At 39.5% G+C, this 19792-nt stretch overlaps 1 protein-coding gene across 5 annotated transcripts in view; it reads left to right on the forward strand.

The window, feature by feature from the left end:
• The window catches only part of PAAF1 (proteasomal ATPase associated factor 1), a 41667-nt gene that overhangs the window by 9454 nt on the left and 12421 nt on the right, over nt 1–19792 (forward strand). For 3 of the 5 annotated variants that reach the window (XM_046016620.1, XM_046016619.1, XM_046016622.1), the window contains 3 exons: nt 10972–11070; nt 11723–11873; nt 17093–17287. In XM_046016620.1, coding sequence (XP_045872576.1) covers nt 10972–11070; nt 11723–11873; nt 17093–17287 — 445 coding nt within the window. Of the gene's footprint in view, nt 1–10971; nt 11071–11722; nt 11874–17092; nt 17296–19792 lie in introns of all 5 variants that reach the window. The other 2 variants (XR_006820037.1, XM_046016623.1) reach the window with 2 other exon arrangements.

Raw genomic sequence — 19792 nt, forward strand, 5'->3', positions numbered from 1 at the left:
TTAACCCACTGAGCCACCCAGGCGCCCCAGGCTATTAGGACTTTAAAGGAGACACAAGTCAGGGCCTGGTTTGGTCCTCATCTCAAGACTTATCGCGGCCTCCCACACATTTACTGTGTATTAAGGTACCATAGCTGAAGTGTGATGCTTGGCAAAACTGGTATTTGGGTCCACATAGACTATGTATATAAATCCACCCACTGGTAATTTTAGAGAGTGGAATTGTCTGAGGCTTATTTATGTTTTTTGGCTTTTGGATAATGATAGTAGCTGTGTTTATGTAATTTGCCATTGTTTATATTTCTGTCTCATTGCCTACAGGACAGGGATGTTTTATCAAAATTCCAAGTACAGCATATTGAGGAATAATTTTCAGAGGTCTCTGTGATAATGCCCTTTCTACTACCATGATCTTTTTGGAAGCATAAATGAGAAATATTTGGATAAACTGATTATATTAAAGCCTTCCATTTTATTGTGTAGTACATTTTACAAAATGGCTATTTTTTATCCTTATTATAAAACAGACATAGGTTTTGTGATGAAAATTGAGGAAATACCAAAAGGTGAAAAATGACTCACATTCTACAACCTAAAGTAACTAAAGTAACTATTGTGAACTTTTGTTACAAATCCTGTATTAATAATATAGTAGTACTAGCTAACATTTATTGTGTGCTATGTGCCTGCACCATGTGAAGCTTTATGTATTATTTCACTCAATTCTTTCATCTTCTTTCTTTTATTTTAAAAGATTTTATTTATTTATTAGAGAGAGTGTAAGAGAGAGAGAGTGCGCGTGAGCAGGGGGAAGGGCAGAGGGAGAGGGAGAAGCTGACTGCCTGCTGAGCAGGGAACCTGACGTGGGACTTGATATTGAAGTCAGACGTTTAACCAACTGAACCACTCAGGCACGCTGCCCTGTCTTTTTTCTTTAAATATTTTACCAAAATAGGTTTTTATATTATATACTGTTTTATAACTTGTATTCTACTCCTTAATAATACGTACATCATTGTATGTCATCTTTCTTCATATTCTTTTTTTTTCAGAGTATCTTTTTAAGAATTTTTTAAATTTTTTTAAAGATTTTATTTATTTATTTGACAGAGAGTGATCACAAGTAGGCAGAGACGCAGGCAGAGAGAAAGGGCTCAATCCCAGGACCCTGAGATCATGACCTGAGCCAAAGGCAGAGGCTTAACCCACTGAGGCACTCAGGTGCCCCTCTGCATATTCTTTTTTTTTTTTTTTTTTTTTTAAGATTTTATTTATTTATTTGACAGAGAGATCACAAGCAGGCAGAGAGGCAGGCAGAGAGAAAGAGGGAAGCAGGCTCGCCGCTGAGCAGAGAGCCTGATGCAGGACTCGATCCCAGGACCCTGAGATCATGACCTGAGCCGAAGGCAGCGGCTTAACCCACTGAGCCACCCAGGCGCCCCCCCCGCTCTGCATATTCTTTTAAGAGCTGCATAATATTCCTACTGTATGATTTACTGCAATTCATTTTTCCTATCTTGTATTACTGGACTTTCAGGTATTTTTGATTTCCTGATTTTGTACTTTGATGATTTGGCTAACCCTTTATTCACAAAGTTAGGAAGAAATTAGAATACATTTATAAAATAGAGTTGCTGAGTCATAGGGAGTGCAAGTTATAAGGCTTTTGGTATGTTCTGACTTCCACTTAACTAATTTATGGAGTTAACTTTTGTACTGTCTTTCCTGTGTAAAACATACTGACTGATGCTCATAGCATGTTCACTGCTTGTAAGCTCTTCTCTGGGATCTACATACTGCGATACTACTGGTTAAATTGAATGCTTACCAAGGATAAGTTACATTATCAGTTATATTGTTTTTGACACTTTAATTAAATACCATAAACCAATGTAATACGAGGATGAAAAGACAGAGTGATTATGTCTTTGAAAACTAAATGGTTGCTTTGGAAAGCCTTGATAAAGAAGAGATTAAAAAAAAATAGCTATAATAGAAGCACGTGGGTGGCTCAGTCAGTTGAACGTCTGGTTCTTGATTTCAGCTCAGGTCATCATCTCAGGGTCTTAGGATCAAGCCCCATCTCGCCTCCTGACTCAGCAGGGAGTCTGCTAAGATTCTCTCTCTCCCTCTTCCCCTCCCTCCACCAACAAATCTCTAAAATAAATTTAAAAATAATGGCTATAATAGTATGTGTGGGCAAGATAAATGCAAACTGTTATGGAAAAGATTTCTTGTAAAAATCTTGGTGAATTTTGCTCTTAAATAAAGATTTGCCTTGCTTTAAAGAAATCAAGTTATGAATTATGCCTTTTGATTTATAGTTTAAGAAAGGTTATTACAAGAAATATAGTTTATTACAAGGTGAAACTTCCTTTTTTGACTTTAAAACATTTTAATAATGTGTATACTTTTAAAAAATGTTTTAATGTAAAGTCAGTTAATTAACATATAATGTACTATTAGTTTCAGAGGTAGAGTTCACTGATTCTTCCATCTTACATACCACCCAGTGCTCATTACATCATGTGCCCTCCTTACTTTTCATCACCCAGTTACCCCATCCCCCCCTCCTCTCCTCTCAAGCGACCCTCAGTTTGTTTCCTGTGATTAAGGGTCTCTTATGGTTTGTCTCCCTCTCTGGTTTCATCTTGTTTCATTTTTCCCTCTCTTCCCCTGTAATCCTCTGTTTTGCTTCTTAAATTCCACATATGAATGAGACCATATGATACTTGTCTTTCTCAGATTGATTTATTTCGCTTAGCATAATACCCTCTAGTTCCATCCACATCATTGCAAATGGCAAGATTTCATTTTTTGATGGCTGAGTAGTATTCCATTATGGATATATACCACATCTTTTTTTTTTTAAGATTTTATTTATTTATTTGACAGAGATCACAGGTAGGCAGAGAGACAGGCAGTTGGGGGAAGCAGGCTCCCTGCTGAGCAGAGAGCCTGATGTGGGGCTCAATCCCAGGACCCTGGGATCATGACCTGAGCCAAAGGCAGAGGCTTTAACCCACTGAGCCACCCAGGCACCCCTATACCACATTTTCTTTACCCATTCATCTGTCTGTGAACATCTGGACCCTTTCCATAGTTTGGCTATTGTGAACATTGCTCTTAGAAACATTGGGGTGCACATGCTCCTTCAAATGAACATTTTTGTATCCTTTGGATAAATACCTAGTAGTACAACTGCAGAGTCATAGGGTAACGCTATTTTCAGCTTTCTGAGGAAACTCCATGCTGTTTTCTAGAGTGGTTGTACCAGCTTGCATTCCCACCAACAGTGAAAGAGAGTTCCCCTTTCTCTGCATCCTCACCAACATCAGTTGTTTCCTGACTTGTTAGTTTTAGCCATTCTGACCAGTATGAAGTGGTTTTCTTATTGTTTTTTTTTTTTATTTTTTTTTTTTAAGATTTTGTTTATTTATTTGACAGAGCTCACAAGTAGACAGAGAGGCAGGCAGAAAGAGAGAGGAGGGAAGCAGGCTCCCTGCTGAGCAGAGAGCCCAATGTGGGGCTCGATCCCAGGAACCTGGGATCATGACCTGAGCCGAAAGCAGAGGCTTTAACCCACTGAGCCACCCAGGCGCCCCTCATTGTATTTTAATTTATATTTCCTTGATGCTGAGTGATGTTGAGCGTTTTTTCATGTGTCTTTTGGCCATTTAGATGTCTTTGGAGAAATGTCTGTTCATATCTTCTGCCCATTTCTTGACTGGATTATTCTTTGGGTATTGAGTTTGATAAGTTCTTTATAAATTTTGGATACTAGCCCTTTATCTGATACGTCATTTGCAAATATCTTCTCCCATTCTGTCCGTTGTCTCTTTATAATTGTTATTTTGAAATTTAGATCTGACATATTACTCACATCCATACTGATTAGGTCCCTGGCAGTCAGTACTGCCTCTAGTTTCTTTCTTGGGGTGAGTTTTTCCATCTTGTCATTCTGTTCAGAGAATAGATGAGTGAGAGAACAAAATAGTAATATGGCAACAAAGACCTCAGAGAAATATACACTAAACAGAGACCTGAAATGAAAAAAAAAAAAAACAAAAATTTTTTTAAAAAGTATACAATCACACAGGTGAACAGAATAGAGCAATGTACTGGATCCTCTGTGTATTTTGCTTGTTTGTTAGAAAACTATATTCCAAAATTGTAAAGAAAGAAAAACTTAACTGTCACCACTGCTGTCATAAATAGCGTAGGGCAGGCCTGCACTGAAATGGAGCGGGAGTAGGACCGGTGCTTCAATTGCTGGTTTGCCAAGAAGTTCTTCAAGGGGGGAGATAGCTCCTCAGGCCCATGCACCAACCTCTTCAGGCACTATCAGCAGTGTGTTTAGAGAGCAATAGAGAAGGAGATTCCCATTGAGGGACTGGAATTCATGGGCCATGCAAAGAAAAGCTTAAAAGCTCTTCTTGACCTTGACAGTCACCTTGAAAATCGACTCATTCAGTTAGGAAAATGAGGACACTGGATTTTGTCAATTAAAGCTGTGAAAATAGCCATTGATTTGATGAGGAGTTTAGGACGGAGGAGTTTTCTTTCCTACTTGATTTCCTCTCACTTGTAAAAGATGCATCACTCTTTGCTTTGAGGTGATTTTTCACTTGCTCTGGCATCTTGGAGGAACTCCATGTGCTGAAACTGAATGATTTCTTAGGATTAGGTTGCAGTACTTGGTCTGAGCTCAGACTTACATATCCTTTGTATATAAATACTGATAAACTTGTCAGGATGTTCAGGGCTGCCTAACTTCTTGAGTTTTGCTGCAAAGGACATTGGGTACCTTGTACTAGGGTTGTTATTCATGGAAGCAGTTGGTTAGGATCTCTCTTTTCTCTCAAGGAGCTAACGCTCTGAAAAGGGATCCCAGCACAACAATTTCAATCAATGCTTGGGAGAACAATTTTATTTTTATATGATAATTTTTAAGATTGCTGGTGGACTGGGTTAGCCAAGAGGAAGACAGCTTTAAGAAATCCCTACCTTAAGAAGAGGTGTCAGATTCTGATTAAATGTGAAAGCTTGAAGAATGTTGCGGTATACACCATTTCAGAGCTTATAATGTAGTTTAGGAATTAAGTTCCTTGGAGTAACAATGGAGGAAGATCTAAATTACAAACATTTGCCATTGCCAGCTTTCATCCCAAGTCAATTAATTAAGCCAACAGGTATTACCATAAAACTGCCAAAATGCTCTGTCTGGTTAAATGGGAGAAGAGTTTGTTTTATTTGCCTTGTGTACCTGCCCTGCCTGTAATGTCTGTAATCATGGAGATGGAATAAATTGTAACATTTAGTTTCCCCAAAAAAAAAGAAAAAGAAAAGAAAAACTCATATATATATATATATATATATATATATATATATATATATAAAATTAAATACATTGGGGGCACCTGGGTGGCTCAGTGGTGTAAAGCCTCTGCTTTCCACTCAGATCCTGATCCCCAGGTCCTGGGATTCAGCCCCCGCATCAGACTCTGTGCTCAGGGGGGAGCCTGCTTCATCTTCTCCCTGCCTCTCTGCCTACTTGTGAGCTCGTCTGTCAAATAAATAAAGAAGATATTTCAAGAAAAATACATTGAAAAGATAGAATATAACTGTAATGATGAAAATTTAAAAAGACTTTAATGAGAAAAAAAATATGATCAGACAGGTGACGAGAACATAGTAATACACTAGATTCTGGGTGTATTTTGATCTATTTGTGGGTAAGAAAGCCCATCAATTTATTCCTTTATGGTAACTACTTTTGGGGTTCTGCTTAGGGTAGTCCATGATTTTATATTTATGTTCTTTTTTTTTTTAGGAGAGGGAGAAAGGTGGGGGAGGGGCAGAGAGAGAGAGAGAATCCTAAGCAGGCTTCACGCCCAGCATGGAGCCCGAAGTGGGGCTCAGTCTTAGAACCCTGAGATCATGGCTGGAGCCAAAATCAAGAGTTGTTTAACTGGCAGAGCCACCCAGGTGCCCCTATATATATTCACTTATAATTGCACATCATAATGGGTAAGAGCATAGACTCTAGTGATAAACTCATTGGATTTGAATTTTGGTTCAACTGTGACCTTAGGCCAGGGTACTTACCCTCTATGTCACAGATTCTTTATTTGTAAAATAGTGGTAAAAGTATATCTCATGGGGCTGTTACAGGATTTAAACAGAATTTTGTCTGAAACATAGTAAGCATGATGTAAGTGTTAAAATTATATAGTATTTTCTTTGAATTTTATGTTTTATTTTTTCTACACTTCAAACTTTATTTTACTTACTTGGTTTAAAGTAGGGATCTAACTTAATTATTTTTTAAATGATTAGCCTATCAAGACACTATAACGTAATCCATCCATATCTCCCTCTCTTGAATTGTCACATTTATCCAATAATTAGGATCATCCCATTGATCTGTTTTTTTTTTGTTTTGTTTTATTTTTTAAAAGAGTTTATTTATTTATTTGACAGAGAGAGAGATCACAAGTAGGCAGAGAGAGAGGAGGAAGCAGGCTCCCTGCGGAACAGAGAGCCTGATGCGGGGCTCGATCCCAGGACCCTGAGATCATGACCTGAGCCGAAGGCAGCGGCTTAATCCACTGAGCCACCCAGGCGCCCCTTGATCTGTTTTTTTTTTTGCTGGAACTAAGAAATGGATCTCTAGCTTTAAACTCTGACCTAGGTTTGCGTCCTGGCTCTCTTGTGTCACCTTGAGGATATTACTTAATCACTTCTTAAACTTCAGATTTCTCAACTGAAAAAGAGAAATAATACCTATCTTAATAGATTTTTGAGGGTATTATATGAGAGTAGTGTGTTACCTGTCTGGAATATAATAGCTTTTCAATAAATGTTAGTTTCCTTTCCACTTTAATAAAAGTTTGGAGAAAGGAGATAGCTGGTATGACCTATAATCTACTCTTCAGTGTTCTGTTACTTTGGAAGAATTGGATAGTTGAGATTTAATTGCTTTTTAGATCTAGGAACTAAGATGCCAAAGATATGTAAAACAGATAAGGTAACAATATCTCTGCCCCCTCCAGGGACAGTATATTAACTGAGAGATACAATAGAATATATCAAATTTTCTCAGCCATGGTACTACTGACATTTTGAGCTGGGTAATTCTTTTTTTTTTTTTTTAAAGATTTTATTTATTTATTTGACAGGCAGAGATCACAAGTAGGCAGAGAGGCAGGCAGAGAGAGAGAGGAGGAAGCAGGCTCCCTGTTGAGCAGAGAGCCCGATGCAGGGCTCGATCCCAGGACCCTGGGACCATGACCCGAGTCGAAGGCAGAAGCTTTAACCCACTGAGCCATCCAGGCATCCCAGAGCTGGGTAGTTCTTTATTGTAGGGCTCTTCCCTAATTATGACAACTAAAAATGTTTCCAGACATCACCTGATGTGATGAGCTAAGTTGCCCCTGGTTGACAACCACTACAATATATGAACATAGTGCTGAAGACTACTAGGGAGGAAGTGATAAACTTTTTGGCAGAATTGGGAAAACCTTTTGAGAAATAGGTCATTTTTTTTTCTTTTCTCCAGCTTACTTTATTTTAAGAATACAGTATATAATACATATAACATACAACATTTATATTTTCATTTATTTTTATTTTTTATTAACATATAATGTATTATTTGCCCCAGGAGTACAGATCTGTGAATCGTCAGGCTTACATACTTCACAGCACTCACCATAGCACATACCCTTCCCAATGTCCTTACAACATTTTAAAATTAAGTTAAATTGGGGCACCTGGGTGGCTCAGTGGGCTCTGCCTTCAGCTCAGGTCATGATCTCAGGGTTCTGGGATCGAGCCCCACATCGGGCTTTCTGCACAGCAAGGAGCCTGCTTCCCCCTCTCTCTCTGCCTACTTGTGATTTCTGTCTGTCAAATAAATAAAATCTTTAAAAAAAAATTAAATTAGGGGCGCCTGGGTGGCTCAGTGGGTTAAAACCTCTGCCTTCGGCTCGGATCATGATCCTGGGGTCCTGGGATCGAGCCCTGCATCAGGCTCTCTGCTCTGCAGGGAGCCTGCTTCCGCCCTCCCCTCTCTTTGCCTGCTTCTCAGCCTCCTTGTGATCTCTGTCTGTCAAATAAATAAATAAATAAATCTTAAAAAAAATTTAAATTGATTTTTTTTAAAGGAAGCTCTGGGCCCAGCATGGAGCTTGAACTCACAACCCTGAGTCACATGCTCTATCAAGATCCAGCCAGGTGCCCCAGATTTACTTATTTTTATTTGAGTATAGTTGAGAGAAGTAGGTCATTTTAAAAAATGATTAATTGTGCCTTTTTTATTTTTTAGAGATTTTATTTATGAGAGAGAGAGAGCAAGAGAGAGCATAAATAGGTAGGAAGGGCAGAGGGAGCCTGACACAGGCCTTGATTCCAGGATCCTGGGATCATGACCTGAGCCAAAGGCAGATGCTTAACCAACTGAGCCACCCAGGTGCCCTAATTGTGTCCTTTTTCTATTTCATACTCTCCTTTCCTCTTATATGAGTTCATTATTAGGTGACATCCATTTTTTTTAAAGATTTTATTTATTTATTTGACAGAGAGAGATCACAAGTAGGCAGAGGCAGGCAGAGAGAGAGGGGGACACAGGCTCCCTGCTGAGCAAGAGTCCGACCTGGGGCTCAATCCCAGGAGCCTGAGACCATGACCTGAACCGAAGGCAGAGGCTTAACCCACTGAGCCACCCAGGTGCCCCATGACTTATCCATTTATTAATCGCCTCCTATAATCCAGGTACTCTGGGTGCTGGGGCTATAGCAGTGAATAAAACTGTTGTATAGTGCCTACATTCTTCGGGTATAGGACCAGACAGGATTTGCTAATGACTTGGATGTGAAATGTGAGTGAAAATGAGGAGTTGGGATCATTCTAGAATTTTCCAAAGAGGTAGGTAAATTATAGTGCCATTTGCTGGTTGAGGTCAAGTAGTGGTATTGGTATGAAGCTGGGGGGAATGAGAGTCCTGTTTTGAACTTGGTTGGGTTTGAGGTGACCACTGTAAAGCCAGCAGTTGAATAGATAGTACCTGAGTCAGGAAAGAGGTTGAGCTATGTTGCTTTAAGGATTAAATCTACTTCAGCGTGAGTAGGGAAGTGTTTAAATGTCTTGTTTCTGGGGCCCTGCAAATGGGGACAGTAGTTGCTCTTACTGATACGGGTCAGATTGAAAAGTTAATTGATGATCCTAGTATTCAGGCTTAAGGCAGGATTCAGGGTGGTAGCGGTAGTTTGGAGAAGAAAGATAGATCTGAGAGTTGGGTACTCCTGTACTAGAATGTGAAGCCAGCACTATGTCATATTTACATCCATGTCTCCAGTATCCAGTAATGGGAAGCTAGGAGCAGAATGGAATTATTATGAAAATCAAATGATATAATGTATTTGAAAATGTTTTATAAATGATAAAACATGATATAAAGGTTAGTTATCGTCATAATCCTTAAAACTAAAGGATTCACAATTAAGTTAATAGTACTTTTATTCTGGGACACCTGGGTGGCTCAGTTGCTTAAATATCTGACTCTAGGTTATGGCTCAGGTCATGATCTCAGGGTGGTGAGATCAGGCTCCGTGCTCAGCAGGGAGTCTGCTTGAGGAGTCTCTCTCCCATACTGTCTCACACAAATGTGCTCTCTCTCTCTTTCTAAAATAAATAAATAAATATATTTTTAAAAACAATACTTCTATTCTGAGGAGTCAAGGTAAAGAAGAAAAAGCCTTAGAAGGTATTAGAGGTGACAGATATATCCCTTTAGTTCTTGCCAAATTTATGGCAAGTCATGATGACTCAACTGGCTTAGAACAAAGAAAAATGGAAGGTTGGGTAATTAAAGCCTACCCTACTTTTCCCTTAATAATTTAGGTCTTATAGGAATCCAGGAATATGTCTGGGATTATATATCTCAGTCCTACATTTCTGGAATAGTTGCAGCTGGGTTTTTTTTTTTTTTAAAGATTTATTTATTTGACAGATAGAGATTACAAGTAGGCAGAGAGGCAGGCAGAGAGAGAGGAGGAAGCAGGCTCCCAACTAAGCAGAGAGCCCGATGCGGGGCTCGATCCCAGCACCCCGGGATCATGACCTGAGCTGAAGGCAGAGGCTTTAACCTGCTGAGCCACCCAGGCGCCCCATAGCTGGGTATTTTTTAATAAAAAGTATATGTATGTATGCGTGTGTATGATCATTGCTTATGCATAAAGTGATTGCTAATGTTGAAACTGCATAAAGGGATCAGAATTTTTTGTTACTTATTCTGAAATACACATATACACACAATTAGGATTTTATAGAGGGAATGTGAAGAAGCAAATTGGAAGCATCTTTGCTTTTTCTTGAGTCCATCTGGTGTGTTTTAGTTGACTGTCTTTTGTGTACGTGGATTCCTAAGAATGAGGTATCTTAATTTTAAAATAGCAAAAGAGGGGTGCCTGGGTGGCTCCGTCAGTTAAGTGTCTGCCTTTGGCTTGGGCTGTGATCCTAGGGTCATGGGATTGAGCCCCACAATGGGCTCCCTGCTCCACCACGGGGAGCCTGCTTCTACCTCTCCCTCTACTGCTCCCCTTGCTTGTGTTCTCTCTCTCTTTGTCAAATAAATAAGTAAAATCTTAAAAAAAAATGTTTTTAAATAGCAAAAGATGGAAACGATAGAAGTGATATGGGGATAGTAAAAATTTTATAGTTGAAGCAGAAAGCTGTAGATGATTACAAGAACATCTTTTTGTTTTGAGAAATAAAAGATGTTGGCGCTAGCCTTGTTAGGAGATAGGTGATGACACCTCAGTCTTCACATGAAAGCACTTGTTCTTTGTGCTGGGAAGCGTAGGCCTGAAGAAGTCTTGGAAGAGTGTGAAACAGGAGTGATCTTTAACATTTCAGGGAAAGAAGAGCATTTCATTATTTATAACACCAGTTATTTTGTCTTTTGAACAGATAACATGCCTGGACATTTCCAGTGGAGGCGGTCTTGGCGTGTCTTCTAGTACTGATGGGAGCATGAAGATCTGGCAGGCTTCTAATGGCGAGCTCAGAGTAAAGGCTTTGGTTATGCTTTTAGGGTCTTATACATGAAGGGTGGTCACAGAGGCCTTAGACTGGGTCACAGAAAGTAGAATGGTGCATTCTAAATTTATAGGACCACCGCACTTAACTGATCTTTGTTCTCCCATTTGTTAATCTGAGAACCATCCTCAATCTTGGTGATTTGCCAGAACAGATTGGAACTGGAACAGTGGAGAAGCCAGGCTAGTGAATGTCTAGGTGGGTGGTCCTTGGTATGAACTGCCTTCAGTGATCAGCTTCTAAGCCAGATTAGCTAGGCTATTACATTGATTATATGGCCAAACTCCTCCAACTTACGCAGAGAATTTTAAGAAGAGGTGAGTAAAAGTGTCCTCAAGCCTCCTTATGTGTAGAACTAGACTTAAGGATGGCTGTGAGAACCTTGGAGTTCAAATCCATTATATCTGTAGCCAGAGCTACAGGAAAGGGAGTCAGTAGCTCTTAGAACACTGCCTGGTATACAAATGAGCTAAAGAGATCCTTTTGGACCTCACTAGTTTTAAAAACCAGCATGTAGCATAGATTGTAGATATTTCATTTAAAGGACCAAGGATATGACAGGTAAGAGAATATCAGGGAATGGACAAGAGAACTAGCATGGAATTTTCTTTTGTTTTTCCAGAGAGTATTGGAAGGACATGTATTTGATGTGAATTGTTGCAGGTTTTTCCCATCAGGCCTTGTGGTTCTGAGTGGGGGAATGGATGCCCAGCTGAAGATCTGGTCAGCTGAAGATGCTAGCTGTGTGGTGACCTTCAAAGGTCACAAAGGAGGTATGAAGGGTGATTTCTCCAAAAGGCTTCTGTATTGATTCCCCAGAGACAAATCACCAAAAAGGTGGAAAAGGTTGAAACAGAAGCTAGTTTTCTACAAAAACACAAATAATTCTTCTAACTGGCCATTTAAAGGGCTGTTTCCTCAAGGATTAGAAATTCCTTTGACACTGAGTCTTGTTATTGCTCTCCAGAACTAATTGACTTACACAGATAGTTGTTTTCTACAACTGACAAGTGGAAAAAAATCCTCCCCAGGAGGTTATCTGCTGTGTGCTAGGGGAGAGAGAGAGAGAGGTGTGCCAACATTTTCTCATTATTAGTCCTTTGAGGTGACAGTAAAAGCTGAGTGGCAAATGGCTGCGTCACTAGATATCAAAGATAGAGCTTGGCACTGACTGTCAGTTCCTATGAATTTAAGTCACAGTTCAGATTTTAGGAATGGATTAGCCGTATAGCCAGTTGATAACAGGCTATAGAGACAGAATGAGAACATTTTCCCTTTCTAACTGGTTTGTGGGACAAAATTGTAATTTAGCAGTGTTTTATCCTTAATTGGAATGTTTAAAAGGTGTTAAATGTTATTCTTATTTTACAAGTTTAGATATTTTTTTAAAAAGTATTAACATCCCCAATAGTTCTTTACCTTGTTCCCTTCTTTGGAACCATAGTACACATCATCTCTGTGACTCATTTGAGAATTAATTATGTATTGCCCTATACTTAACGTATTTAAGCTAGTCTTCTGATTGTACCAGACAACATTATAAATAACTTGTATGGTTGAGTTTAAGTTTTATTATTTCTTTATAATGATTTGTTAGGTTACATACAGATCATCTAGCAAATACATGTTAACCTTTCCAAGGTTATTTCTAAGACTGTCAGTACGTAGGTACATTGAGAAGGAATAGAAAAGATATCTGGAGCCTTCCTCACATTCGGCCTGAAGAAATCTAAGGAGTCAAAGCGGCCTGCCTAGATAGGGAGTCCAGGAGCCAAACAGGTCTGGAGGAACCCTGAGGTACTCACCTCACATCTTGCTGTCCTTCTGAATTTGTGAGGCACAGGGAAGTTTTCCAGTGGAACAAGACCTGACTGTTTACGAACGTAACAAAATGCATATTCAATGTCAACGCACACCCAACTTAGGAACTCCTGTGGGTGACTGCAGTTGAGTGTGCCTGCCACATGAATCTTAAGTCGCCCAGGCCCAGTGTTCTTCGTTTCTTCCTGAGAATACGTGTGCATCACTTAGCTTGGAGTGAATTATATAATGTTTGTTAATCTGATTGAACCTTTTATTCGTTCTTCAGCCTTACGAGAAAGTCCCAGGATGGGGTGGGAGCTTCTCTAGATACTCTAGATATAACAACTCCTTTTTTTTTTTTTTTTTTTTTTTGAGAGGAGGGATTTTTATTAGGTTGACTAGGAGTGATAAACTGTAGAAGTGATGTGAAGTCAGATCCAGGCTAATGTTTGTGAGGTCTTGAATGCTCTTCCCTAGGTAGTTATGTAAAGCAGGGCCAGATTTGTTGTTGCCCATTCTTCCACAGTACAGAAAATCAAAATTAATCTCTTATAGTTTAGCAGCATGTGGGTCACTGACTCCAGCTAAATGAATTCCAAGTTCCATTGTATGGCTCCTTTTTTAATCTCTTTAGTTACAAGATTTTAAAGAATGTTTATTAGTAAAGGCCATGAACTATATAAAAAACAGAATAAAGAATTATTACCTACATGTATGATCTTTAGTGGTTTCACAAGTGCTGACTAAATAAGAGAAACAAAAGATAGTGAGTGTTGGGCAACCCTCTGTGGTCCCTTCCCTCCTCAGGAGCTTTATATGATCACTTTGCTATCACTCAATAAACCTTGGTTTGCTGCCCCCACCGGTCAAAAAGAAGATAGTGAGTGTTGAAAGTGAACATGGTCTTTTATTGCCTAGGTTAAGTCTTGGCAAGTGAGACATAAATCCAAGAACACTGGACTGAACATAGCCTGATGCTTATTGCAAAGAACCATTAGGACGCTAACAAAGTAGCTCTGTATAAAGATCTTGTGGAAAGATAGGGGCACCTGGGTGGCTCAGTGCGTTAAGCCTCTGCCTTTGGCTCAGGTCATGATCTCGGGGTCATGGGATCAAACCCCACATTGATTTGCTTAGCTGGGAGCCTGCTTCCCCCCCCCTCTCTCTCTCTCTGGCTGCCTCTCTGCCTCCTTGTGATCTCTGTCTGTCAAATAAATAAAATCTTAAAAAAAAAAAATCTTAATTCTTCCACCTATAATCTGTAAGACCTCAAAAAGTTGCTTCTTAACTATTCTGAGCCTTGGTTTCCTCATGAAAATGGGGATAGCAGTATTAAATGAGATGGTGCATACGAAGGATTTAACATAATCCCTGATATTATAATAAATGCCCAATAAATGTTATTGTTCCTATAAAATATAAAGCTAAACTTTAATTCCTGCCAGAGAGGGTGAGCTTTGTGATATTTTAACATTCTTGTCATGTGAATAGCAGAAATTGTTATTTCTAATAGAATAGACTAATTCTATAAGAAGTTCTCCAGTAGCAACAAATATGATCCTAGTTAATATGTAATTGGTTTTCCCTTATATTTTTAAATACGTATTTTATATATAGTGTGTTCTTTAATAAGCAGAAATGAGATATGTGTATGTTTTTAAATCTTTCTGATGAAAAGATAAACTAAAAGTAGTTTTGTCATTGTAATATAGTAGTCCCCCTTTATCCCTGGGGAATGCGTTCCAAGACCTCCAGTGGATGCCTGAAACTGCAGATAGCACCAAATCGTGTATATACTATCTTTTCTGATATGTACAAACCTGTGATATGTGGCAGACAAGTGGATATGCTGGGTAAAGTGATGTGATTCACGTCCTGGCTGTGGAACAGTGCAAGATTTCATCATGCTACTCAGAACAGCATACAATTTAAGACATGAATTATTTATTTCTAGAATTTTCCATTTAATATTTTCAGACCGTGTTTGACCACAGAAAGTGACACTGTGGCTAAGGGGATACTACTATATATGAGTCTTCTAAGTAGCTCCAAGGTGTACTTTAGTTTGAAGTTTTTAAATTGCCCAGGGCATTTAACTAAGGTTGGTGAATTTGGAGGTATATAGAAATATAATCCTTTGAATAATAATTTAATAATCATAACTCTAATAAGTGCCAGATCATTCATAATCTGTGAAAACATTGAGACAAGTGGAACACCATTATAGTTGATTGGTTGAGTTGTTTGCTCACCATGGTAGGAAAGCTGCTTGCATTTGTGGAATAATTTTAGCAGGTCAGGTTGCATTTTCAGCTCTTCGGCCATTATATTCAAACTCTTCTCTATTTTCTTTGAAATAAGATATGCTGCCTTGAAGTAACAGTAGGTGCTTCAAAACTTTTTTTTTTCTTCAAGACTCATTTTTTCTGAGATCTAAGTCACAGCCATTACTTTTTCCATGTACACACACAACACATGTGTGTGTGTGTGCGCACGCATACATTTCCCCTGCCCTGGTATGTGTGTTTTTACTTCCTGGCAACATTAAACCTGTTTAATAGTAAAACTAGATATTTTTAATGGAGTAAACTTGTTAAAAACATGCCTAGATATATGAAGTTGCTGTATTTTTTACTAAGACTTGTTTTAGTCATAGTTTAATTTAACATTCTTATTTTTCAGACGTTGGCTAGAATGTTTATTTGTGATTCAGTGGAATCTTTTCTCTTTTTTTTTTATTTTATTTTTAAGACTTTATTTATTTATTTATTTGACAGACAGTGACCACAAGTAGGCAGAGAGGGTGGGGGGAAGCAGGCTCCCGGCTGAGCAGATCAATGCGGGGCTCGATCCCAGGACCCCGAGATCATGGCTTGAGCTGAAGGCAGAGGCTTAACCCACTAAGCCACCCAGGCGCCACCAGTGGAATCTTTTCTTGAAGGCAAATGCTTTTTCATCTTGGTTTTTATGTTGAAGACTTTTATCAGTTTGGTTTAATATTTAAAGCCTTTGTGGCTTCTGGTAGGTCTTTGCTCTGGTAGCTTCTTTTGCAAGGCCTTCCTACTACTTTCATTGCTTCTTTCTAGAGTAATTTGTCATAGGTTCCAGCTCTGTAGGGTTCCTCTTTCTTTTATTCTTGTCATCTCAGAGTGAAGAGATCCATACTAGGTACCACCATATTGTGAGAAGGTAGTTGGGGGAAAGTAGAGTGCTACTTTCTACTACTTTGTTTTTTCTCATTCTACCTGTTGTTGCCAGGTCAGGGTAGAGGCTCAGCTCACCACTGGACCCTGCTGGCAGTACCCTGCTGAGCCTGATCACTGTCAAGGGTCAAAGGAATTGGACTGCTGCCTCCTGCTTCAGTGGAAGTAGGGTAGAAGAGCGCTGCCTCTTTAGCCTCACTGACCTTGGGGAAGGGAAAGTAGCAGTTTTTCTCTCGATATTTGAGTAAGTTGCCAACATTTTCTGTTAGGCCACCCCTTTCCCAATTTTTTGCAACAGACTTTTCTTGGAGTTGGGTTGTTTTTATTTTTTTTAATTTGTGCATTTTTTAAAAAAAATCAGTTCCTTGTTGGAGGCTTCTGTAGATCCTTTCCAGGTTGTATGGAAAGCAATAAGGAAATCCAGGGAATTTGTTACTCTTTTGTTCTCCAAGTCCTCAGGTCCCTATGTAACCTTCTTTCCATCTTTCTTTCCATCTTATCTTATGTCCAGGTTTTTTTTCAGTTATAAGGGGAAGGACCTGGGAGAAATGGGACTACTGTCTTGGCCAGTACAGAAGTCACATCTTTTTCTAAGATGGCGAGATTAATCCTTTCAATTAGTTCTCAGTGGAAGCAATAAGACAGTGACTTTCAAACTGAACTGAAACATCTTAATTTTTATTTTAAAAACATGTTTTAAAAGCCAAAATTAAAACTTAAAAACCACTGTTCTAGGACACTCCACTAAGAATTAAATCCAAACCTTTTTCTAAGTCTGTCTCTAAGGACTAGTCTTTGAACCATTGGGAAGCAAGGACTCTGTTCTATTTCTATTCTTCTAGCACTTGAACTTGCCCAGCATGTAGTACATATGCAGTACATGTTTGTGAAGGAATGGAGTCATTTATGCATATCCTTATTCTCTGCCCTTGTAGTTCCTTTATGACCCACTCCATCTTGGGATCCTTTTTTTTCCCTCTTGCCAGGTATTCTGGATACAGCCATTGTTGATCGGGGGAGGAATGTGGTGTCTGGTTCTCGAGATGGGACAGCACGACTTTGGGATTGTGGGCGCTCAGCCTGCCTCGGAGTCATTGCAGACTGTGGTTCTTCTATCAATGGAGTGGCTGTGGGTGCTGCTGACAACTCCATAAACCTCGGCTCGCCTGAGCAGACGCCGAGTAAGTTGGTAATGATATGTTGAGCTTATTTTGATTCCTTAGGCACCTTCAGTGTTTGCCTTAGCTTCTCCTTTTCTCTCTTTTCCCTGCTTTTTTGGCTGGTATTTGTATTTTCACCATAAGTTTAATATTTATTGCATACCTACTATGTTTCTTTGCTTTGGAATCTATAAAAGAAGTATATGTCATGTTAACTACATTTAAGTACTACATAGTTTAGCAGATGAGACCGATGCCTATAAAACAAAAAAAAAATTTCAGCTGGAACAACATAATGATTCTTAATACAAATAAAATGGTTTTTTGGAAGAAGAGAGTATTCTATGGTTTTTTGGAAGAAGAGAGTATTTTATATTTTAGGTTAGTGTAGATGAGAAAGTTGTCACAAAGAAGTTGACTTGCACCTTGGAGGATGAATTTGAGTTGAATAGACAAGGATGGGAGAATGGGAGCTGAGGTGTAGGATTAGGGGCAGTTCACATTAAAATAGTTTGAGGTGAAATTGACTGTTGGGTAGAAAGATATGTTTGGCTGGGTCAGAGGTTGGATCAAGAGTAGTTAGTAGGGGCACTTGGGTGGCTCAGTGGGTTAAAGCCTCTGCTTGCTTTTTTTTTTTTTATTTAAGATTTTATTTATTTATTTGACAGACAGAGATCACAAGTAGGCAGAGAGGCAGGCAGAGAGAGAGGGGGAAGCAGGCTCCCCGTCAAGCAGAGAGCCCCATGCGAGGCTCGATCCCAGGACTCTGGGATCGTGACCTGAGCCAAAGGCAGAGGCTTTAACCCACTGAGCCACCCAGGCGCCCCAAAGCCTCTGCTTTCAAAGAGTCTGCTTTCAAAGGCAGACTCTTAACTGACTGAGCCTCCCAGGTGCCCCATTGCCCTTCACTTTTGACACACCGTAGGTACTCTCTTGTCTTAAACTTCCCCTGCAGGTGTACTGTGGTCCAAGAACTAAAATTGTTGCTGACCACCAGATGTTCCCTGAGCTCTCTTTGGAATTAATAGGATGAGTCTTTTCCCAAAGTGTGATACATATGCAATTAGTGATAAATAAGATTATTTCATGCAGTACACATCTTCAGTAGTGTACTATTAAATATATTTAATACACATATTTTACTTCGAACCTAAGCCCACAAATATTACTTAAAACAAGGTTCAGTCTTTAAAAATGTATTGACTTAAAGTAATTTTTTTAAAAGATTTTATTTGTCAGAAAGAGAGTGAGAGCACAAGCAGGGGGAGCAGCAGGCAGAGGGAGAAGAAACAGGCTCCCCGCTAAGCAAGGAGCATGAGGCCACATGCAAGACTAGATGCCAGGACCCGGGATCATGACCCAAGCCGAAGGCAGACACTCAACCAACTGAGCCACCCTGGCATCTCAATTTGAAGTAATTTAAATGAAAATATGCTTTTTATTTTATTTCTTTTTAAAATATTTTATTTATTTATTTGACAGAGGGAACGCAAGCAGTGGGAGTGGGAGAGGGAGAAGCAGGCTTCCTGCCAGGCCAGGGAGCCTGATGTGGGGCTTGATCCCAGGACCCTGGGATCATGACCTGAACCAAAGGCAGATGATTAACTGACTGAGCCACCCAGGCACCATGTACTAGTCTCCTATAATCCTTACTGAGCATCCTGGGTGCCCTGTTTTTCTTTTTTTAAGGATTTTATATATTTATTTGAGAAAGGTGGGGAGAGTTTAGAGGGTGAGGGAGAGGCAGACTCCCAGGTGGGTAAGGAGCCTAACTCAGGGCCTGATCCCAGGACCCCGAGAGCATAACCCGAGCCGAAGGCAGGTATTTAACCGACTGAGCCACCCAGGTGCCCCTTACTAGTCTCCTATAATCCATTCTCCTCAGAGTAACCATTTATGGTCATTTAAAAAAACAACAACCCACAAATCAAGTCATGTTGCTCTCCTTTGTCCCTGCTCTCCTCCAGTGACCTCCTTTTATACATATATTAAAATCCTATTCACTTCGCTTGGCTTATCACAACACTTAACATTTTCTCACCTCCCCATTCCTTTCCAGCCTCCTCTCATACTGCCTTTACTTCGCAAAGGTCTTTGCATAACTAATTTCTGGTTTACCATTCAGATCTCAGTTGAAACGTGGTCTCCATGGAGTTTCTTTAAAGATAGATTTATTTGTTTGTTTGTTTTTATTTAAGAGAGGCTGGGCTGGTGGGGGTGGGGTAGAGGGAGAGAGAGTTGTAAGCAGACTCCATGCTGAGCACAGAGCTGACGCAGGGTTCAGTCTCATTAACCTGAGATCATGACCTAAGCTAAAAACAAGAGTCAGATGCTTACCTGACTGTGCCACCCAGGTACCCCTCGTGGAGTTGTTTTTACAGTTGAAGTTCAAATTTAAAATTACCTTTCCTCACTCAGCCTTCCACCATCTACTCACTATTGATTAGATTTTCCTTTTTTATTTCCTTTGTGGAATTCATCACTGTCTGAAAATATCCTATTTGTTTATTTACCTATTCCACTATT

Source organism: Meles meles, chromosome 8, assembly GCF_922984935.1.
Source record: "Meles meles chromosome 8, mMelMel3.1 paternal haplotype, whole genome shotgun sequence".
Taxonomy (NCBI): Eukaryota; Metazoa; Chordata; class Mammalia; order Carnivora; family Mustelidae; genus Meles; species Meles meles.